Here is a 24,511-nt window from a genome sequence, read left to right on the forward strand (position 1 = left end):
ATTCATTCCTCCCACCAACCCCCAAACAACCCTCAACATTTTAAATACAAACATCAAAGAAAAGGAATCAGGAATTCACCATCCACCCATACATAGTCACCAACACGTACACAGTCCAACCCCCATCCCCCCGCCGCCTTAATGTTCAACATCATCCAATTCTTGAAAGTGCAATAATAACAAAGCCCATGAATTGTAGAATCCTTCCCCTCAACTCAAACTTCACCTTCTCGAGTGTTAAAAACTCCAACAGATCCCCCCGCCACGCCATGGTACAGGGTGGAGAAACTGACCTCCATCCAAACAGGATCCGCCTTCGAGTGATCAGCAAGGCAAAGGCTAAAACATCTGCCTCCGCACCTGCTTCCAATCCCGGTCGATCCGATACCCTGAATATGGCCTCCAGAGGGCTCAAGCCTCACATGTAGCACCTTGGAAATTACCCTGAACACCTCCCCCCAGTACCCCTCCAACTTTGGACAGGACCAAAAGGTTCACAAATATCCACTACCCTCTCAAAGAGTCGGCTCATCCTCGCCTTTGTGAGTTGCACCCAGTACACCACTTTCAGCTGTATCAGCCCCAACCTCACACACGAAGTTGAGGCATTCACCCTCCCTCACATTACAACCTCTCCTCAATGCCCCCTCCCAACTCTTCCTCGCACTTTGCTTAATCCCTTCCAGCGGCGCCTTCTCTTCCAGAATCGCTCCGTAAATCGCCGACACCACCGCATTCTCCATTCCCCCGTCGTCAGCACCTCCTCCAACAGTGTGGAGGACGGTGCTACTGGAAAGCTCTGTATCTCCTTCTTAGCGAAATCTCGGACCTGCATATATCTAAACATTTCCCCCTGCCCCAATCCATATTTCGCACTCAGCTCCATCTTTCCCACAAACCGGCTCCTGAGAAACAAATCCTTTAATGCCCTCACTCACTTCTCCTCCCATCTGCTGGGCCATTTGTGAGGGCAGTTGAGAGTCAATCACATTGCTGTGGATCTGGAGTCGCACGTAGGCAAGATCAGCTAAGAGAGTCAGATTTATTTCCTTAAAGGACATAAGTGAACAGATAGGTTTTAACGAAAATCGACAATGGTTTCATGATCACCATTATTGAGACTAACTTTTATATTCCAGGTTTATTTAATTTTTAAAAATAAATTTAGAGTATCCAATTATTTTTTTTCCCAATTAAGGGCAATTTAGCGTGGCCAATCCACCTACCCAGCACATCTTTGGGTTGTGGGGGTGAAACCCACGCAGATACAGGGAGAATGTGCAAACTCCACACGGACAGTGACCCAGGGCCGGGATTCGCACCCGGGTCCTCAGCACCACAGTCCCAGTGCTACCCACTGCACCTTCATGCTGCCCCCAGGTTTATTTAATTGAATTTAAATTCAGCCAGCTGCCCAAACAGGATCCGCCTTCGAGCGATCAGCGAGGCAAAGGCTAAAACATCTGCGGGATTTGAACCCATGTCCCCAGAGCATTAGTCTGGGTCTTTAGGTTATTAGTCCAGTGACATTACCGCTTTAAGACTGTCATCCTATATTTGTTGTCTCCTCCTCCTTGTTTGAGATTCCTAATGATGGAATACAATACTTTCTCCAGGCGCTCTGTCTGGACCTGTAAAGACTTAATTAAAGTATCGTCTTACATCATTGGCTTTGTCTATATATGTGTTTCTGGGCCCACCTCTTCATTCACCTGAGGAAGGAGCTGTGCTCCGAAAGTTAGTGATTCGAAACAAATCTGTTGGACTTTAACCTGGTGTTGTAAAACTGCTTACTGTGTCCACCCCAGTCCAACGCCGGCATCTCCACATCATGGCTACATTAACACTGCAATGAAGTTACTGTGAAAATCCCCTAGGCACTATGGCGCCTGTTCGGGTACACTGAGGGAGAATTCAGAATGTCCAATTCACCTAACAGTACGTCTTTTGGGACTTGTGGGAGGAAACCGGAGCACCCGGAAGAAAATCCATGCAGACGGGGAGAAAGTGAAGACTCTGCACAGACAGTGACCTAAGCCGGGAATCGAACCTGGGACCCTGGTGCTGTGAGGCAACAGTGCTGACCACTGTGCTACCGTGCTGTCCTGCACCCTGTATTGTTTTCACCCCTTTTCCTTCACTCACCTGTCCAATCTAATATTTAGTCATGTACCACAGCAAACCTTTGCATTCTCCACACAGCAAACTTCCAATTGCCCTGATTGCTGGAGGGACAAGGAGAGAATAAGCACAGGGAATAATGTCCAACAGCCAGCTGCAGATAAGATTCTGAGAAAAATTAAATGCTAACTGTGGAGAAATTCTGAACGATCTGCACCCACCTTGTTATTCTTTCAATTGCTATTTTACCAACATTTCTAGTGTTTTCGTTTGCAGTTTCTTCTTTGAAACAGTTTGGGACCCAGCAATCGGATGATGTGCAGCAGTATACCATAAAGTGCTTACTTTCATTCCAAATGTATATCCTTTTACAGCTGGATGCACAATGATCTCCAGGTGGCTTTAGTTGGGGCAAATGTGGATTTGAGCTACACCTACGATCACCTTGGGGACTCTCCACAGGTGTTACAGGAGATCGCTTCAGGAAAGCACCCTTTCAACCAGGTATAGCTTATCCTGACTATGTTACGTTCATACTTTTTGTTTTATTTTAATCTATTTGTATTGACATTTCAATTTATTATGGTTCCAGATCAGACCCCACGGTGGCTAGGCTATTGGACAGAAACCCTATTATTTTATTTTTATTTTGTATTCCTGTAAGGAAAGGATACTTTGTTCCGGGACTGATTGCATGAAAAAAATAACAATATGGTACATTAAAACAAAGTTTATTATTAACACAGTATTAAATCTTTAATATCACAATAGAAAATAGCTTACATAATTATCCCTTAAACAATACTACTCAACACAGTGAATACAATACCCTTACTTGCTATCTTTATTCTCACTTAAACAATAAGAAAAAAACCCATCTCCGCTCTAAATCTACCATAAATACCAGAAAAATACTTGCCTTACAGATATACTATTTGAGAAAGATCTCTTGACACTGCTTTAAAGACAAGGGGCGAAATACTCCGACCCCCGCAGGGTCGGAGAATCGCCCAGGACCGGTGAAAATCCTGCCCCCGCCGTGGCCGGAATTCTCCGCCACCCGGGAATTGGCGGGGGCGGGAATCGCGCCGTGTCGATCGGCATGCCCCCGCGGCAATTCTCCGGCCGCGATGGGCCAAAGCCCATCTGACAGGCTGACAGGCCAATCCCGCCGACGTGGTTTCAACCACCTCTGGTGGGCGGCGGGATTGGCGGTGGCGAGCGGGCCCCCGGGTCCTGGGGGGGCGCGGGGCGATCGAACCCCCACGGTGGCCTGGCCCGCGATTGGGGTTCCCACCGATCAGCGGGCAGGCCAGTGCCGTGGGGGCACTCTTTTTCTCCCACCACCGCCACGGCCTCCACCATGGCGGAGGCGAAAGAGAACCCCCCTACCGCGCATGCGTCGGTGGTGGCGGCAGCTAACGCACCGGCGGATGCGCGAACCGGCGAAGGCCTTTCGGCCAGCCCGGGCGGCGGGCGTCAGAGGCCGTTGGCGCCGGTTTTGGCGCCAGTCGGCGTGGCGCCAACCACTCCGGCGCGGGCCTTTGGGGAGGCCCGACGCTGGAGTGGTTGGCGCCACTCCGCTACGCTGGGACCCCCCGCCGGGTAGGGGAGAATCCCGGGCAAGATCTGACCCAGAAACTCCAGCTCCAGCAGCTGTTTTTAGCTGGCTTGTTTCAGCTCCCCTTTGTTCTGAGACAGGTCTGCACTGCTTTAAATACTGTTCAGCTCTTTTTACTAACCTACAGTGAGAACACACTGCCTTACTTGTAGCCTCAGCTTCATCCAGAACAGAACTGAACTGAAAATGCTTTCTCAAAAAGTCTTTGACAAAGAGTCATTCAGACTTAAAACGTTGGCTCCCTTTTGTCTCCACAGATGCTGTCAGACCTGCTGATTGTTTCAGATACCAGCAGTAATTTGCCAATGACATCATCTCACAAAGCTGCAAACCAATTAACTCCCCAGGGAATCATCTTAATCAAAACAAAATTCCATTAGCCAAGCTTTTTACGATGATTAATTGCACCTCTTGCCCAAAAGCTTCATTGTCTTTCAACCTAAGAATCTTTTACAACATACTTCAACAGTCAAACACATTCTAACCAAGGCTTTTAACCCTTACTTCACCAGATACTTATAATGCAATATATTTGAAATTCAAACCTTCATCACAAGTTAATAATGTTGCTGATGGAGCAACTGCTATGCACTCGGTGCTATTGGTATGGAATTGACTTCTGTCCTAGCAGAGTGAATTTCAAACTCTTGATAAGAAATCTGGCTAGATAGCGTCAGTGAGTAGAGTGATTTGCCCTTGGGAAATTGTAATGGAGACTCCTAAAACACAACCCTGATTGAACAAATGTGCTTCTATAACAAATCAGCGTTTTCATAAAACTCTGTCTGCTCTCTGTTTCACAATGATTTCTGGAAATTGATCAGATCGCTATCTACCTAGCAACTACTTCTTCAGTAACCGTACAAAGTTTTGTAGCACGAAGGATAAACACTTAGCATTTCTTTAATAATATGTTTACTGGGTTTTATGACATTTTCTGATTAAATATTTCAATTGGTTAATATTAAAGAGAATAAAATTTTGGATCAATCTCCATAAGCTACTAATTTATAGTTAAAAAAGAATTGCACACCAAAGATTGGTGACACATTATGGTGTCAGGTATAAAGCCTGCCTGCATTCAAAAGTCCATAACCTGTATAAAAAGAGCAAGCTTCTGGTTTATTTCCACATTGTCAATGCATTTGTTGAACAAAGTTCTTAAATATTCACTGTCAAAGGTAGCTTCCTTTTCTATTCATTTCAGCACAAGCTCCAAATGTTCCACTGTCTTTGGAACCTCCTATTTTTAATTGTTCGACTTATTTAAATTTGGTGATCAGACAGAAAAATCTCGAATGCACAATTCAAAATACAAAGCTTTGTTAAACAATTCAAATGCAGATCATGTAAATTAGGAGCTTTGCACAGCAACAGAACCCTTTCCTTTCAATAAATATATATTTTTTAATTTATGGGATGTGGGCATCACTGGTAGGGCCAGCATTTATTGCCCATCCCTAGTTGCCCTTCAGAAGGTGGTGATGAGTTCCCTCTTGAACCGCTGCAGTCCACTCCAAATACCAGGGATTTTTGATCATTCCAACTGACTTGGGCCCTGTGGAAAGTCATTCGTACAACTTGGCAATTTAAAATTCCTTTGACCGTTCACCAAGCACCCCTTTGATCTCTTCAACAATTACCCACCTGACCTTTAAATAATATGAGCAAAATTCACATTGTGGCAAGGGCATGTTAGTACGGTGTGCCGTGTTTCTGTATATGCCTTCACTTGAGTCATTTAGATCCTGGTCGATAAAATACTGGAGTCCTTGTTGCAGTCATAAAATAAAAACATATCTGTTTTGGGAAACAACTTAGCTGAAAGAACAAAAGCCAATGAATTGTTTGTTCAGTGTCCCATTGCCAGGTTAGAGTTTGAGATGTTTGTTTTAGCTTATAAAATATCTCTATTTCGATCTAGACAGTCGTTCCTGTATCAATCATTCCTGAAGTCAAGAACGTACCAGAATCATAGTTTAGTACTGGCATAAGTACAGCTAAAGGTGTGACGAGAAAACTGTACCATTGTTCCTGAATTGATTGCAAGATGAAGAGCAAAACAAACGGGTACACTGACATTCACCTCTTTTCTTTCTATTCCTCTCCTCCCACAAAACAGGTCCTGGGTAAAGCAAAGAAGCCTATGGTGGTGGTGGGTAGCTCGATTCTCCAGAGGAGTGACAGTGCAGCGATACATGCCGCAGTCAGCACCATTGCAATGAATGCCCGAGCAGGCAGTGAAGTCGGAGATGACTGGAAGGTTTTAAATGTCCTCCAGAGGTTAGCAATGTGACGACCAATGACGCAGTGAGAGCTTTGGTGTTTTAAGTAGAACAATTGCCCAAAACCTCGTGGGTTCCAGCATAGCACTGCCAACTCATTGCATAACTCCTCCCAGTCAAAGCAGTATTGAATTTAATCAGATAACAGCACAGAATCCCATCTAACGTCACATGCAATGCTGCAATAGCTTGAATTTTTGTAGCATCTTTCACCTCCAAATGGCTTTCCAATCAATGAAACACCTTTAGAACTGTTATGTAGGAAATGCAGCAACCAATTTGTGCACATCAAGATCCCACAAATAGCAATGCGGTAATGACCAGAAAATCTGCTTTCAGGATGTTTGTTGAGACATAAATGTTGGCTAGGATGCTGGGGAGAATTCTCTTGCTATTCAAATAGTGCAGTAGGACCTTTTTTTACATTCACATGAGGAGGAAGTCTTGGTTGAACTTCCTATCTGAAAGACAGCACCTTCAATTTTGCAGAATTCCCTCAGAATTGGAATGTCAGCATATATCTCGTGTTCAACTCTGGAGTGGAGCCCTCCGACCCAGAGGTGAGAGTGCCACCCACTAAGCCACAGCTGTAATATAATATTGAATGAATGATTCATGATTTACAACGCTGTTTCAATGACTTGCCTATATTGCTCGATCTTGAGAGCTGCTGAACTGTATTACAGTTTTATTCCTACAAACTGCAGATCTCCCATGGGACTATTGATGGATCGTTGGATGATATGCAGTTTTGTCGCATAAATCTAGCAGGAAATAAGTATGATGCTTCTGGGAAGTATGCATCATACACATTACTTTCTACACATTATGACCATTAAAAGTATCTCTTGCATTTGACACACACAAAATCACAATTCAAAGTATCTCCTTTTAAAAAATTATTCAAAATGATCTTTCAAACTAAACAAACATCAGCCATTCCAGCTGTTTTCAGTACCTCACAGTTATGTTTGCTTACATTGACAATCCCTCAAAAACGGGTTGTGAAGTGCAAGGTACAATATCAATGCAGATTTGCTCTTTCCATGGTGGGGGATGTGGCGCAGTGGTTAGCACTGGGACTGCGGCGCTGAGGACCCGGTTTGAATCCCGGCCCTGGGTCACTGTCCATCTGGAGTTTACACGTTCTCACCCGTGTCTGCGTAGGTTTCATCCCACAACCCAAAGATGTGCAGGTAGGTGGAGTGGCCACACTAAATTGCCCCTTAATTGGAACAAAAATTAATTGGGGTAAAAAAGATTTGCTCTTTCAGATGATGCAGGCAGATCTTTAATGAAAGCTAACCCCCAGGAAGAGAGACTGAATGCAGATTAATATCTCATCTGAAGCTGGCAGCCCCAACAACATAACACTTCCCCAGTACTGCACCAAACTGTCAGTCTTAGATAATGTGAATGAGGTCCTGGAGTGGGGTTCATTTTGTGGAAAACCGACCAAACCTATGGTAAGATGATTGAATTGTTGGTACTTTTTAAATTACATAGAATTTACAACACAGAAACAACTTTAAATCCAACTGGTTTCCACACAATCCTCCCATTTTACTTCACTTTGCCCTATTCCTTTCTCCTTCATGTCCTTACCGATCTTTCCTTAAATAATAATAATATGATCATCTTTATTACTGTGGCAAGTAGCTTACATTAATACTGCAAGAAAGTTACTGTGAAAATCCCCTAGTCTCCACACTCCGGCGCCTGTTCAGTACACAGGGAGAATTCAAAATGTCCAAATTACCTCACAGCACGTCTTTCAGGACTTGTGGGAGGAAACCAGAGCAGCTGGAGGAAACCCACGCAGACACTGGGAGAACTGACTACATTTATGTTATTTGTCTCAAATACTCCATGCAATAACGAGTTCCACATTTTCACTATTTTGCATAAAGAAGTTTGTCCTGGATTCCTTAATGGAATAGCTTTCTCATATATATATATATATATAATATATATATATATAATCGTAAGGGACGACACAGTGGTGCAGTGGTTAGCACTGCTGCCTCACGGCGCTGAGGAGTCAGGTCCGATCCCAGCCCTGGGTCACTGTCCGTGTGGGGGTGCACATTCTTCCCATATGTCTGTGGGTCTCACCCCACAACTCAAAGATGTGAAGGGTAGGTGGATTGGCCATGCTAAATTGCCCCTTAATTGTAAAATGTTTACAAAATATATATATGTGATCTTATATTTATGATGTTGAGTTTTGAATCTGTCCAGGTAACAACTTTTTCCCTGCGTATACCCTAATGAACATCTTTTTTTAAACTTTAGAGTACCCAATTGATTTTTTCCAATTAAGGGGCAATTTAGCATGGCCAATCCACCTACCCTGCACATCTTTGGGTCGTGGGGGCGAAACCCACGCAAACACGGGGAGAATGTGCAAACTCCACACGGACAGTGACCCAGAGCCGGGATCGAACCTGGGACCTCGGCGCGTGGGGCAGCAATGCTAACCACTGCGCCATCGTGCTGCCCACCTAATGAACATCTTAAGGTGCAGCACAGTGGTACAGTGTACAGTGCACAGAACTCCCATTGGCGGTTGTTTATTTGATATGAAGTAACAAAGCTGCTATCTGTGTCTTCCTGCAGGGTAGCCAGTCAAGTAGCAGCTCTGGATTTGGGATACAAAGCTGGTGTTGATGTTATCCGGAAAAATCCACCCAAAGTCCTGTTCCTTCTCGGAGCAGACAATGGCTGCATCACACGACAGGACCTTCCAAAGGACTGCTTCGTCATTTATCAGGGTAAGTTCCAGGGTTACTGTCATCTACACATACAGTTGACCCTTTAGTATGTATTGCCATCAGGTATGGTGAGTACTGACTTTCTACAGGCATGAAGTGTTCTTTATTTGGGCAAAAATTGAATCATAGAAGGCAAGTCTAGATAACACATAGTTGGTGCGATCACTTCGATTGTTTTCAATCACCAGCGGTGCATTGATGAAGAATATTCCAGAGTATACTTTTTTGTGTTGAACCCCTGTTTTTTCTCTTGTATTTTTTTGGAGATTATGTGACTGAAAAGAAGACAGAGATGGGAGGATGTGTTCATCCTTGATTCTTCACTCTCATAGTATGGGGTATACTTGATTGTCTTTTCCTGCCTGTCATTTTTGCGTCTTCCTATGTTAAAAACATTGCATCAGGAAACCCTCAGTTGTTCTATCACAACATCGTCATTACTACATCCTGACCAATATCTCACCTCTGATTGTCAGCAGCCATCATGACAGATTTGAGCAGCTTTAGCTCAGCAACCACTTTACAGCCTGTTGTGCACTTTCTGAGGCGTAGTCGCTCTTGTAATGTAGAAAATGTAGCAGGTGATGTTTGTACAACCAGTTACCATAAACATCAATTAATTGAAGACCAAATCTTTTGATTTAAATGTTGCCTGAGATATAAAAGTTGACCATAACACCAGCAGAAGTCCACTGCTCTTCTTTGAATAGTGCTGTGGGATATTTTACATCCACCTGCGAGGGCAGATAGGGCACGGTTTAACATAGAACAGTACAGCACAGAACAGGCCCTTCGGCCCTCAATGTTGTGCCGAGCCATGATCACCCTACTCAAACCCACGTATCCACCCTATACCCATAACCCAACAACCCCCCCCCCTTAACCTTACTTTTATTAGGACACTACGGGCAATTTAGCATGGCCAATCCACCTAACCCGCACATCTTTGGACTGTGGGAGGAAACCGGAGCACCCGGAGGAAACCCACGCACACAGGGGGAGGATGTGCAGACTCCACACAGACAGTGACCCAGCCGGGAATCGAACCTGGGACCCTGGAGCTGTGAAGCATTTTATGCTAACCACTATGCTACCCTGCTGCCCCAATCCAGGGCAGTCCAGGACAGTAACATCTCATCCAAAAGGTGGCACTTCTGACAATGCAGCACTGCACTTGAATGCCAGTCTGGATTATGTGCTCAAGTCTCTGGAGCCCACAGTAACACCTAACTATGATTGGGAACGTCTTGGCATCTCATTCTGAGAGGCAACAAGACTGACAGGTGTAAGAATTAGAAATATTGTAGGACAGCAATAAATATTTTGAATTTGCGGTTAAAGCCTATGGGACAGAATAAACAGAGCTATCCTCTATGATGCAACTAGCTGCTTGATACCTTAATGCTGACTGTGATTGCCAACTCTATTTGCTTTGTGTTGATATCCCTCGACTTGATGAGCTTGAAAATCAAAAAAAGTAACTGATTTCAAACACAGCCATGTCAGATGGTCACTGGTTGTCCATATTCTCCATTTAGGACACCACGGAGATGTCGGAGCACCCATGGCAGATGTTGTTCTACCTGGAGCAGCTTACACTGAGAAGAATGCCACATATGTCAACACGGAGGGCCGTGCCCAGCAGACCAGAGTGGCAGTGACTGCACCTGGCATGGCCAGGGTAGATTGGCAAATAATACGTGCACTTTCTGAGGTAAAATGGATCATGCATGAAATAGTGACAGGAGCAGGCCATTCAGCCCTCCAGTCTGTTTGGCCATTCAATTAGAATATGATTGATCTGGATCTCAACCCCAACTAATTACCCCCAATTCAGCCCCACATCCCTAGCATTGTTCCCTATGCCTTCATGCCTTTACTGAACAGCTTTTTGGAGGAGAGGGTTTCAGGTTTCCACAAGTGTTAACCTTCACTAATGATCACCAAATTTTGCCAAAGTCTTGGAGCCAGATTTTCATGTCAGAAGTTGGAATCAGGAGATGGGACGAATCCCGTCCTCAGAATCCCACCTCTGTCTCAAGACTGCCAGAAGGCAGGATATTCCCACGGTCCAGGCCCGAAAACCTGGCAATGCGGAAAGTTCAGAAAAAGTAGGTTAAAAGGCCTGACTCTGTTCCCAGAAAGCCTTGGCCTGGTGCTCCCAATGCAATCAGCAGCCCATCTAGATACCGTTGAACCGTCTGACCACTTTAAACACCCCTTCACCTCATTGACCCATCCATTCATGAACAAATCTCAGAAGCCGGATCATAGCAATTGGAAGCTGTTGAATAGTTCATAAAACTCCCTGAGTAAACAAACTCTTCAAGTCAGTTGGGTGAACAAAATCAAGCATTTGTAAAATGTTTGGGCAGGTACATTGCAGTAAAGAGCCCATAAAACTCCAAAAATAAACTAACTGACCTTAGAATTGCTATTTCAATATATGTCAAAACTGAATACAAAGAAACAGTGAGTAATAATTAAATATTTGCACATTGTCATCATACTAGGCTACTTTTTCAATGGTCTGAAATGTACTCCATCTTTGTATCCATTAGATATGGGGTTTTCAAACTCAGGGTCGCGTGCAGGTTTCAGGAGGGTCGCGACACGATCGGTCGCGGCGTTACCCATCGCGGAAGGAACGCCCAACAGCCACAACCGGCTTTTAAAAATGCTGGTCGTGATGAACATTTGAGTTTGCCGGCCATGCCACGCGTGGGTGTCGGATCAAGCAGTGTGCAGGCCCGAAGCTCAGCTGGGTAGACCGCCTCCTCCTGATGTCAGCGTGCTGTCCAGGGCCAGTTTTGTTTCAGCAATGAGCCCTCCCACCAGAAGCAGCAGCAGAGAGCAGGTCACACTGACGCATGCTGACGTCACGTGTTCTAGGCACGAGAGAGATTCCTCCATTTTGCAGGTGCCAGCAGCGCCTGTATGAGCTCCAGGTGAACAACCCTGTAGATACATAGAACATACAGTGCAGAAGGAGGCCATTCGGCCCATCGAGTCTGCACCGACTCACTTAAGTCCTCACTTCCACCCTAAGGGCAATTTTTCATGGCCAATGCAACTAACCTGCACATCTTTACACTGTGGGGGGAAACCGGAGCACCCGGAGGAAACCCATGCAGACACAGGGAGACGTGCAGACTCCACACAGACAGTTACCCAGCAGGGAATCGAACCTGAGACCCTGGCGTTGTGAAGCCACAGTGCTAGCCGCGTGTGCTACCGTGCTGCCCATCTTTGGATTTGTGGAGGCGATGAAGAAGAAGCTGAAAACAGGAATAATCAAGCAGAAAGATGACTTCTTGAGTATGGCTTTATTAACTCTGTCACTGCAAATCAGGATTCAAAGTTCATATGTGACATGCGGGGAAGCACTGGCAAATGAAAGCTTAAAACCCTCAAAATGTCAAAGTCATTTGAAGACTAAACATGGAGAGTTCCAGGACATACCTCTTGATTTTTTACAATGGATGCTCAATCATCAGCTGAGGTCATTATCAGAAATGTAACATTGAATAACAAGCAAGTGAGATGGTGAGGACCAAGCAGACCTCCTGTCACATTAAATGTAATGAAAATGGTGGGTCGCGACAGTCAGCCGGCGTGGGACCCGAAGGATGTTCGGTTGGTAATAATGGGTCCCAGGCAAAATAGTTTGCATGCATGAGATTAATTTTTTTAAACTCATATGATGATTTTTTCACATTTACGATCTTTTACAGCTTTGCCAGTTGGCTGAAGTAACAATCTGGCACACACATTGTTCAAGGGGCAGTTACATTGTCCATAATGTTGTGTTTGGTCTTTTGTACTTCACGAAGGAACTCGCCAAACACTTCGTCCAAATCAGAATCTTTTTTCTATTACTTTAGAGTATCCAATTATATATTTTTTTCAATTAAGGGGCAATTTAGCGTGGCCAATCCACCTAACCTGCACATCTTTTTGGGTTGGGTGAAACCCATGCAGACACTGATAGAATGTGCAAACTCCACACGGACAGTGACCTAGGGCCGGGATCAAACCCAGGTTCTCAGCGCTATGAGGCAGCAATAGCCCTCAAACCAGAATCTTCTATTGCTTATCGTGTGGTAAGATAGCAATCTGATTCAGAGCACGTTATCATGGAGTCTGCTGACAACTCCTATGGAACGTGCACCTAGCACTGTCTTCCTTATAGCGGAGTCACAGGTCACATGACCTTGGTCTAACGACTGCATGGTGTGTCTGTACCCCCACCTGCTGGTTGGAGGTTGCACATCTTCCAACTGTGATGTGGTCCATAGGCATATCACCACATATACGGCCATAATATATAAGTCCAGATTTAGGCCATTTGGCCCACCGAGTCTGCTCCGCCATTCAATCATGGCTGATATGTTTCACATCCCCATTAAAGACACTCAGTGACTTAGCCTCCACAGAGTTACACAGATTCGCCACCCTCTGGCTGACGAAATTCATCCTCGTCTCAGTTTAATGGAGCGTCCCTTTAGTCTGAGGCTGTGGCCTCGGGTTCTAGTTGTTTCCTACTCGTGGAAACATCTTCTCCACCTCCACATCTATCTAGACCTCTCCGTATTCTGTTAGTTTCAATAAGATTCCCCCTCATCCTTCTAACCCTAACGTGTACAGACCATTGTTCAGGGTTGAGATATTGTCCAATCACTGCAATGTCATAAATCACCTTAATACGACCATAAGACATCGGAGCAGAATTAGGCCATTCGGCTCATCGAGTCTGCTCCACATTCAGTCATGGCTGATATTTTCTCATCCCCATTCTCCTGCCTTCTCCCCATAACCCCTGATCTCCTTATTAATCAAGAACCTATCTAACTCTGTCTTAAAGACACTCAATGATTTGGCCTCCACAGCCTTCTGCGGTAAGAGTTTCACAGATTCACCACCTTCTGGCTGAAGAAATTCCACCTCATCTCAGTTTTAAAGGATCGGCGCTTCAGTCTGAGATGGTGTTCTCTGAACACATTCAACTCATGCTACAGCATTTCATGATGATCTGTAATGGAGGTAAACCATTTCTCTTCCTGCCTCCATGCAGCTGCTGAATTCCACCCATTCCATGAAAATTGGAATTTTCACACCAGGGGCTGTTTAGCACACTGGGCTAAATCGCTGGCTTTGAAAGCAGACCAAGCAGGCCAGCAGAACGGTTCAATTCCCGTAACAGCCTCCCCGAACAGGCGCCGGAATGTGGCGACTAGGGGCTTTTCACAGTAATTTCATTTGAAGCCTACTCGTGACAATAAGCGATTTCATTTTATAGGGGCTGGTTTAGCTCACAAGGCTAAATCGCTGGCTTTGAAAGCAGGCCAGCAGCACGGTTCGATTCCCGTACCAGCCTCCCCGGACAGGCGCCGGAATGTGGCGACTAGGGGCTTTTCACAGTAACTTCATTGAAGCCTACTCGTGACAATAAGCGATTTTCATTTCATTCATTCAAATTAACAAAAAAATCTTATCCTGAGGCAGAGTCTCCATGAGCCCATAATGCTGGTCAGTTGTCTCCTAATAGGATTGGACCAGTTCTGGGGCCAACTCTACAACTCCTACTCTCATGGAAGATGGCCACGGGTAGAAATGCAGGTGGGACCACCAACCGCCTCGTTCGGCAACCATTTTCTTTCAGTTCCCAGCTCCATGGGACCATGAACTTGTTCTTCCTTTATCCCACTCCCAAGGATAAAGCAGGGCTTTAACTGGCAGGCCTAGTTCCATGAGAAACCAGGGTAAATTTGAAAAATTCAGTTAATTCTGTTAGTACCTAACAGGAACAGTTAAGACTTCCATTATCCTTAAATAGTATTCCCTATAGAAATTGCACATCTGTATGTTTGTAGTAAGTAATGTGCTGAGGGAGAAAGCCTATCTCAGACTACCTACTTTAATATGGCTATTTTTGCATTGATCTTACTCTTGTAGCACCTGCCACTCATTTCTCAAATTGGTGATGGTGTCAAACTCTTCAGATCTGGACTGAGTCCTTAATCTGTCTTCTCGTCCTAACTCAGTCGAGCTGACCAAATTTCCTGAAAACTGAAACGCACAGTTAATTGTGGTACAAAGGAAGACTTGCATTTATATAGCACCCTTTAGATCCTCAGTTGTCCCAACCTTTACAGCCAATGAATTAATTTTGAAATGTAGCCGCTGTTATTATGTAAGAAACGCAGCAACCAATTGCATACAGCAATCTCCCACAAACAAAATGATAATGACCAGATAACCTATTTTTTAGTTTTGCTGGTTGAGGCACAAGTCATGCTCAAGACCCTGGTCTTGTTTGAAATTGTACTATGGATCTTCCATGTTCACCTGAGAGTATGGGCAGGGCCTTGATTTAACCTCTCATCCAAAAGTCTCTACTTCTGAAAGAGCAGCACTCCCTGGCACTGCACTGGTACCGAGCGTAGATTTTGTGCTTCAATCTCTAGACTGGTGCTTGAATCCCCAAATCTTCTGATCCATGGCTGACACCAGGGGTTAAGTCTGAATTAATCTTCCTGATCTGTACGGTTCAGTACAACACCATGCCGTATAATTATCTTGCTGAACTCTCAAGAAAATCTCTTACTTGCTTTCAATTTAAAACCTAATGAGTTCTTCATATTTATACAGACCAAATTTCCAAATGAGGTTTGAGCAGCGAAAATCAACCAGTGGTCGTTTAATTTGAAAGTGGGGTCTTGTGCATTTTTAATGCTTTGTCCCTCCACAGGTGGCTGGTGTAACACTTCCATACGATACTCTGGATGAGGTTCGAGACAGGCTGGCCGAGATAGCTCCAACCTGATCTGTTACAATGATGTAGAGGAGGCCAATTTTTTCAAACAGGCAAATGAGCTCGCAAAGGTCAGAGTGATTCACTATTAGCTTGGTAGAGTTTACACACTGCCATATGAATGCACTTTGTTCCGTAGCTTACGTTATGATCACATGGGACATTAAGAAAAATAACTTTCATCTATACAGAACCTTTAACGTAGTTTAATTCATCCTAATCCGATAAAAATGGAGACGTTTGCAGGGTTGTGTTTAGTAGATAGGTTTTAAGAGCATCTTCAAGGAGAAGGAAGAGACGGAGGTGTTTAAGCAGAAAATTACAAAGCATAAGCATGTGAATGGATAAAGGAATGGCAACCAATTGCAGAATGAAGGAGGTACAAGAATTACATTTACAGGAATGAAGAGTTCTCATAGCGGTGGGATGATTGCACAATTGGGAGAGACATGGTCATGAAAATTTAAATCTTGAACCCAGGGGAATGATCTCGGTCACTAGAACCGAGGTGATAGATGAATGGGACTTGGTATTTGGAGAATGTTTAGAAAATAATACTTCATACTATGTGTATTCATTTCTACTAATGTTCCTCTTGATTTGTTCCATTCCTCCAGGCAGACTCTGACCATTATCTCTGCTTTCTTACAGCTGGTGAATCAACAGGTCCTAGCTGAACCACTTGCTCCACCCCAACTTACAATTAAAGATTTTTACATGACTGGTATGTATACCTCAAATATTCAATGGGGTAGTGTTTGAGACCAGTGGTAATTATCCTCCTATAAGAATCAAATTTGGAATTTTCTTTCCTTTGATTAATGTGATATTTACCAGTAGCAGCTGTACTTAATTGACATGAGGCACCTTCTCTGATTAGTTGCATGCCAGGAAGCCTGGATATTGCACCGTAGAGATGACAAAACTGCCAGTGCCACTGTCATTACGCCACTAAAAACTGACAGAAACACTTGGGAGTCTGCACATGTACAGAATAACGCTGAAATCTGAAAGTTTGTGTCACTAACCCGATGCTTCTGCAAAGGGTTGAGGACATATTCAAAGAGAGAACTCAGATTTTGGTCCAAAAGGATGATGCAGGGGAAGCAGAGTGGCGCTGTGGTTAGCACTGCTGCCTCACAGCGCCAAGGGCCCGGGTTCGATCCCGGCCCGGATCATCTCCGTGTGGAGTTTGCATATTCTCCCCGTGTTTGCGTGGGTCTCACCCCCATAACCCAAAGATGTGCAGGCTGGGTGGATTGGCCATGATAAATTGCCCCATAATTGGAAAAAAATTATTGTGTACTCTAAATTTTTTTTTAAAATAATAAAAGAATGATGCTGAAAGAGGAGAGACCGATGCAGAGGTCGAGGTGTTTAGGGAGGGAATTCCTGATGGCCTTCAATATAGGGGCCAGAGGATCCACGAGGGATCAGAAATGAGGTTCTCAGAGGAGGTAATTGAAGTCGGACTAGGCAAGGATTTCTGAAACTTGGACACGAGTGAGCTGAAGTCATTGCAGGACTGGATAGGAGCAGCAGAGTTTTCGATAAGCTGCTGTTGATGGAGGGAGAAGGAGGAGAGGCTGGCTGGGTGTGCACTAGGTTAAGAGAGCCGTAGATGTAACGTTTTTGCTTGTTTCCCTTAAGCTGGATATACACCTGAAAATGTTATTACTTTTTTAAATTAATTTAGAGTACCCAATTTGTTTTTCGAATTAAGGGGCAATTTAGCGTGGCCAGGGGCAGCACGGTGGCCTAGTGGTTAGCACAACCGCCTCACGGCGCTGAGGTCCCAGGTTCCGATCCGGCTCTGGGTCACTCCGTGTGGAGTTTGCACATTCTCCCCCCGTGTCTGCGTGGGCTTCGCCCCCACAACCCAAAAATGGTGCAGAGTAGGTGGATTGGCCATGCTAAATTGCCCTTAATTGGAAAAAAATAATTGGGTAATCTAAATTTAGAAAAAAAAAATTTAAAAAACAAAAAAAACTTAGCGTGAGCCAATTCACCAACCCTACACTTCTTTTTGGGTTGTGGGGGTGAGACCCATGCAAACACGGGGAGAGAAAATGTTATGACTTGAATGAGGATTTATTCGCCAGTGAGGCAACCGCCTTTTCCAAATCTTCAGAATTCAAACTAAAGAAACAAGCCTGTCGGAAATCAAAGTCACATCGGACTGAACATTGTGGGTTAGGTTGTCACGGCTATGAGGCTGTAAAGTGGCACATACATCATTACATGGATACACTTGGCTGAAATTATATGCTCAAACCCTGTCGTGCAGTTTGGATCCACAAAGCCACAACCTGCTGACTTGAGGGGGAAATCCAGCAATAATAGTGTTGCGTTCATGCATTGTTTTGTTTTGTGAAAAACCCTGTTTGCTCCAGAGATAAGGCTCCATTGTATTTGTGCAACAGGTTTCAACAGGAACGTAGACTTCTTCAAGATTCTCTAAAGCCTTTTCTGATACCGGTTCCCTTTTTCCTACAGATCCGATCAGTAGAGCTTCCCAGACAATGGCAAAATGTGTCAAAGCGGTGACTGAAGGAGCCAGCGCAGTGGATGAGCCTTCCATCTGCTAACACATACTGACAAAATATCTATTTTCTGCTGCTGTAGCTGAATTCTGCATAAATGCATGTAAAGGACGGGCCTCAATTGAAGACTGAATTCACACCTGGCTGTATACCTAGCTGCTCAATATGGGAAGGAAGCTACATCAGACTCGACCCATTTACGCGTTACACAATGTTGTACTATTGTTAATATCTGTCATATTCAACGAAACAATTGAAACTCAAAAAGTTTAGTACGATAATCGGGTTGTGTAATAAACTTGCAATAATGCTGACTCTTGTGAAGCCATTTATTATTTTTTTGTGTTTATCAACCCACCGCAAAGGTAACAAAAGTTCTTGTAAAAGTGCTATCAGGTTTTTACGGCAAATAAATCTACCACAAGGTTGAAGCCAGTGAAATCTATTCTTGAGTGATTGTGATCAATATCTTCCATCATTTAGATCATGCACTGTTACTGGTACCTGACATTAAAACAAAGATTTGTCTGGCACAGGAGGAAAGTGCCATTGCATCTCTGATATCAACTCGGTCAAGCCCTCGCTTGCCAAGCTAGAGTGATAAAGCTGCTAGGCCTGAGCTCACCTGTATCTGTTCCATATAACCAACAATGACAACTTAAGCATGGCACATTTTATTACATTAAAGGTGCTCAGACACCTTTACGGGAGCATTACAGAACAACATTTTGGTACGGAACAACATTTTGGCTGTGGACAAATTATTAGAATCCATCCTAAAGAACAGTATAACCCTAATTTAGAAAGGCGTGGATTTTCTCAAGGAAGGCCATATCTGACTAAATTAACTTTTTTGGGAAATTGACAAGTGGGTTGGTGAGCGCAGTGTGGTGGATATGGTCTATTATGGATTTGAGCCGTGTTTTAACAAGCAGGTTGATGAAAAAGATAAAGCACTTGGGATCCAAGGGAGAGTAGTACGCTTCATGGCAGGAAGCAGATTAATGGTTGAGGTTTTTACGACTGAAAGGTTCCACAGAGCTCCATGCTCAGTCGCTTGCATTTTGTGGTTCATATCATGACTTAAGACTCTAATGCTACAGAAGTCTGCAGATTATACAAAAAATTAGCCATGCACTTGACAGTGAGGAGGAAAATTTTAGATTGCCAGGAGATATCAATGCTGTGGTCAATTGGACCGAAAATTGGCAAATGCAATCTGAAGAAAAGTAAGATAATGCATTTTGGGAGGTGCAAACAAGGCAAGGCAAACACAGTAAATGGAAGCTAACGGAGTACTATGGAGGAACAGAGGGGCCTTGGCATGTGTCTGCAGATCCTGAAAGTGAGTTGATTAAGGCACGTGGCATAGGAGCAGGGGTAATCCATTTGCCTCTTTGAGCCTTCTCCTCAACTCGTCCCTAATTGGGCTGTGTTCCCCGTTTCTCTCGCACCACCCTAACGACCAGGGAAAGCATCCTGAAGCCACCCTGCAAGAATTTTGTATTGGTTCAAAAGAGATCACCTCCCGTTCTTCGGAACTCTAGGGAATACCAGCCCGGTCTCCTCCATCTTTCCTCACAGGACGATCCTGCCATCCCGGGGGATTAGTTTGGTGAACCTCTGTTGTACTCCTTCTATGGCCTGTACATCATTCCTTGGGTAAGGAGACCAAAACAGCACACAATGCTCCAGCTGTGGTCTGACCAAGGCTTTATACAATTACAGCAAGACTTACTCCTACACTCAAATCCCTTGCAAAAAAAACTAATATACCATTTGCCTTCCTCATTGCTGTTGCACCTGGCGCCCCTGTTCCAGAATCAGCAGAAGTTTGAAAGATGGTAATCAATGCATTGACTATCTCAACAGACACCTCTTTCAACACTCAGATACATATCGTTAGGTCGAAGTTATTTATCAACTTCAGTGCCAGTAATTTCTTCACTTTTTTTACCAATACTAATTTATTTCAAGTGTTCAATCTCACACAGCAGGGTAGCATGGTGGTTAGCATAATGCTTCACAGCTCCAGGGTCCCAGGTTCGATTCCCGGCTGGGTCACTGTCTGTGTGGAGTCTGCACGTCTCCCCCCTGTGGGCGTGGGTTTCCTCCGGGTGCTCCGGTTTCCTCCCACAGTCCAAAGATGTGCCGGTTAGGTGGATTGGCCATGCTAAATTGCCCGTAGTTGTCCTAATAAAAGTAAGGTTAAGGGGGGGGGTTGTTGGGTTACGGGTATAGGGTGGATACGTGGGTTTGAGTAGGGTGATCATGGCTCGGCCACAACATTGAGGGCCGAAGGCCTGTTCTGTGCTGTACTGTTCTATCTATGTACAAGTCCCTTGGCTCCCCAATGTTTCAGGGAAGTTTTTTTGTACCTTCCTCTGTGAAGATAGACACAAAGTATTTCTTTCGTTTCTATGCCATTTGTCTTTCCCAATCTTTTCCTTTTTACATACCTTCAGCAGCTTTTATGTTCCTTGCTGGTTTACTGTCACATCTATTGTCTCTAACAATTTCTTGGTTCTCCTTTGCTGAACTTTAAAATGCTCCCAATACTCAGGCTGACTATCTTTTTGAGCAACTTTATATACCCTTGCCTGCAATCTAATAGGATCCTTCACTTCTCTTGTTCGCCATGGTTGGATCACTTTTCCTGCTGGCCTTTGTGTCCAAAAGAATGTAAATTTGTTGCAAACCACGTATTAATTCTTCAAAAGTTAGCCATTGTCTACCATCATACCTTTTAATGCAGTTCCCCATTGCACCACCGCCAACTTCCCTCATACCTACATAGCTGCCTTTGTTTCAATCAAAGGCATTCGTTTTGGATTGCTGGGATGGAGCATTTGAAATATGAAGTGCTGCTGGATAAGCTTGGGTTGTTTGCGTTGGAGCAGAGAAGACTGCGGGAGGACCTGATTGAGGTGTATAAGATGATAAGGGGCATTGGCAGGGTGGATAGGAAGCAGCTGTTCCCCTTAGTTAAATGGTCAATAACAAGGGGGCATCATTTTGAGGTGAAAGGCAGGAGGTTTAGACTTGAGGATTTTCTTTTTACCCAGAGGATGGTGGGAATCTGGAATGCACTGCCTGGGAGGATAGTTGAGGCAGGGAGTACATAGAACATACAAAGCAGAAAGAGGCCATTCAGCCCATGAGTCTGCACCGACCCACTCAAGCCCTCACTTCCAACCTATCCCCGTAACCACTCCTAACCTTTTTTTGGTCACCAAGGGCAATTTATCATGGCAATCCACCTAACCTGGATGTCTTTGGACTGTGGGAGGAAACCGGAGCATCCAGAGGAAACCCACGCAGACACGGGGAGGATGTGCAGACTCCGCACAGATAGTGACCCAGCGGGGAATTGAACCTGGGAACCTGGCGCTGTGAAGCCACAGTGCTAGCCACTTGTGCTACCGTGCTGCCCTCAAAACCTCCAAATCTTTACAAAGACTTGGATGTGCACTTGAAACATTCAAGGCAATGGGCTAAATGCTGAGAAGTGGGATTAGTGTAGCTTAGAGTAGTTTTTTATTGGTGCAGGCTTGATGATTCTAATCTATGAATTACATAACTTTTAAACTTCATGTAAGATTCTGTCATATTCTGGTCACTTCTCTAAGGCTTCCTGACAGCGAGATTATTAATTAGCCCTTTCTCATTGCACAATACTAGATCTAAAATAGCCTGATCTCTTTTTGGTTCTTCAACATACTGTTCAGGGAAACCACCACAAATTCTATTAAGTTATCCTCAGTGTTAGTGCTAATTAGATTTACCCGATCTATATGTAGATTGAAGTCACCCATGATTACTGTATTACTTTTGTTGCATGAACCTCCAATTTCCTGAGTTATTCCATGCCCTATAATACCATTACTATTTGGTGGTCTAGAAATAACTTCTACCAAAGTTTGCTGTCCCTTGCAGTTACTTAGCTCCACCAAAACTGAATTTACATCTTGATCTTCTGATCTAAGATCCTGGGTGAAATTTTACAGCTGCTCCTGTCAGTGGGATCTTCCAACCCCACTGACGTCAATAGAGTTTTGATAGCTCGTCGCATTTCCAGCCATTCCCCTGCTGCGACGGGGCCATAACATTCCACTGCCTTTCCCATGAGTGTACTGATCCCATCCTTTATTGTGTGACCTCCCACTTCCTTTTCGCCTATCCTTCCGAAATGCATTGAACTTTTAATCCCGATCCTTGACAACCTTTCACCCGCATCTCCATAATTGCAATTAGATCATACCTGTTTCCTTTTCACTAGGTTAATCCCAGGTATGGAGGGATTTTCTGATGAGGAGAGGTTGAGTAGATTGAGTCTGTACTCACTGGAGTTCAGAAGGTGAGAGACGACTTATTGAGACATAAGGATTCTCAGGGGATGTGATAAGATAGATGCTGAGAGGTTGTTTCACCTTATGGGAGAGTCTATGACCAGAGGGCATTATCTCAGAGCAAGGGATTGTCCATTTAAAACAGATTAGGAGGAATTTCTTCCCTCAGAAGCTAGTGAATCTGCAGAACTCTTCACCGCAGACGGCTGTAGAGGTTGGGCTGTTAGAGGGCTGTAGGGGTTCAAGGCTGAGATAAAGTTTTAATCAGTAAGGGAATCGAGGGTTATGGGGTAAGATGGGAAAATGGTGTTGCCATATCAGATCAGTGATGATCTCATTGAATGGTGGAGCAGGCTCAATGGGCTGAATGGCTCACTTCTGCCCATACATCTTATGGTCTTCTATTTGTGCCGTCAATTAATTTACCTTGTTGTGAATGGCAGGCAGCCCATGTTATTAAGATATTTAAAAGGGAGATTGATCAATTCCAGGGAACACAGATCAGTTAACTTAACATAATTGGCAGGAAAGCCAAGGGAATCACTGTCTAAAGTTGTAACATCTAGAAACTGAAAATATAATATAATATCAGCATCAAAAGGAAGGCTGTGTCTGACAAACCGCATTGCATTCTTGAAGAATTAATGAGGGTAGACCAAGGTAATGTGTCAGATGTCATATATTTGGATATTCAAAAGGCTGTAATAGTAGACTCAGGTCAGAGCATGTGAAATGAAAAAATGAAATGAAAATGAAAATCGCTTATTGTCACAAGTAGGCTTCAATGAAGTTACTGTGAAAAGCCCCTAGTCGCCACATTCCGGTGCCTGTTCGGGGAGGCTGGTACGGGAATTGAACCATGCTGCTGGCCTGCCTTGGTCTGCTTTAAAAGCCAGCGATTTAGCCCAGTGTGCTAAACCAGCCCCATGTGGAGTCAGGGAACAAGATATCAGAATGGATGGAAAACATTACAGAAACTAGAGCGTAGGGTTTAAGGCCAGTTATTCAGACTGGCAAAAGGTGGAAAACTGTATTCCACAGGGATCATCTGCGCTGGCATCACTGTTGTTTATAATTTAGATAATTTACATCAATGGCTTCAACTTGGGAATCAGAAGCACAATTTAAAAATTTTAGGATGGCATCAAATGGAAAGTGAGATTGGAACAGGACAGCATGGTGATGCAGTGGTTAGCACTGCTGCCTCACGGCGCTGAGGTCCCACGTTTGATCCCTGCTTTGGGTCAATGTCTGTGTGGAGTTTGCACGTTCTCCCCATTTTTGTGTAGGTTTCGCCCCCACAACCCAAAGACGTGCAGGCTAGGTGGATTGGCCGCTCTTTTGAGGTCCACCAACAAAACAGAAGAAGGGAAAACAAACTGAGGGACAAAGCAAAAAAGGGCCGCTCCTGTTAGGGGCACTACCCGAACATAACAAAGATCAACGGAAACTTAAAAACATCAAATAAGAGTGCAGTTAAAGGGGTCAATAAAGCACCCCAACCCCTGCGGTGTCCACCGAGTACGGAAGGCCTCGATGGTGCCCGTGGACACACTGCATGCTCCCTTTCCAGGAACACCCGGCCGTGAATGTAGCCACGGAAGAGGGGCAAACAGTCTGGCTGGATGACCCCATCGGTCGCCTGCTGCCTGGACCTATAAATGGCGCGCTTTGCCAGGCCTAGGATCAGGTTCACAAGGAGGTCCTCCGCTTTCCCCGCCCCTCTCCACACCAGGTACCCATAGATTAGGAGCGTGGGGCTGAAGTGCAAACAAAACCCCAGCAAAAGTTTGGTTAGAAAATTAAAAGGGATTACAGCCTAAAACATTCAACATAGATATGGCCCACAGACTCCACAAGGCTGCAAAAATGGCAGGCTTCTTGGGAGTCCGTGAACCGGTGCAATCGGTGATTGTACAGCACTGCTGCATGCAACATCCTCCACCCCAGGTCCTCAAGATTGAGGGGGAGGTCTCCTGCAAAGAGGGACGTCCAGTGAGGACC

The 24,511-nt window shown here is 44.5% G+C and overlaps 1 protein-coding gene across 1 annotated transcript in view; it reads left to right on the plus strand.

Annotated features, from left to right (window-relative positions):
- ndufs1 (NADH:ubiquinone oxidoreductase core subunit S1) overlaps positions 1–18,603 on the plus strand; it is a 48,885-nt gene extending 30,282 nt beyond the window's left edge. The window contains 8 exon segments of the mRNA XM_038787264.1: positions 2,496–2,625; positions 5,865–6,025; positions 8,647–8,801; positions 10,340–10,515; positions 15,553–15,619; positions 15,622–15,686; positions 16,267–16,339; positions 18,112–18,603. Of these exon segments, the coding sequence (XP_038643192.1) occupies positions 2,496–2,625; positions 5,865–6,025; positions 8,647–8,801; positions 10,340–10,515; positions 15,553–15,619; positions 15,622–15,686; positions 16,267–16,339; positions 18,112–18,203 (919 nt within the window). The 3' untranslated portion in view covers positions 18,204–18,603.
- Positions 18,604–24,511: the final 5,908 nt, after the last annotated feature.

The sequence above is a fragment of the Scyliorhinus canicula genome, chromosome 2, assembly GCF_902713615.1.
Source record: "Scyliorhinus canicula chromosome 2, sScyCan1.1, whole genome shotgun sequence".
Classification (NCBI taxonomy): domain Eukaryota; kingdom Metazoa; phylum Chordata; class Chondrichthyes; order Carcharhiniformes; family Scyliorhinidae; genus Scyliorhinus; species Scyliorhinus canicula.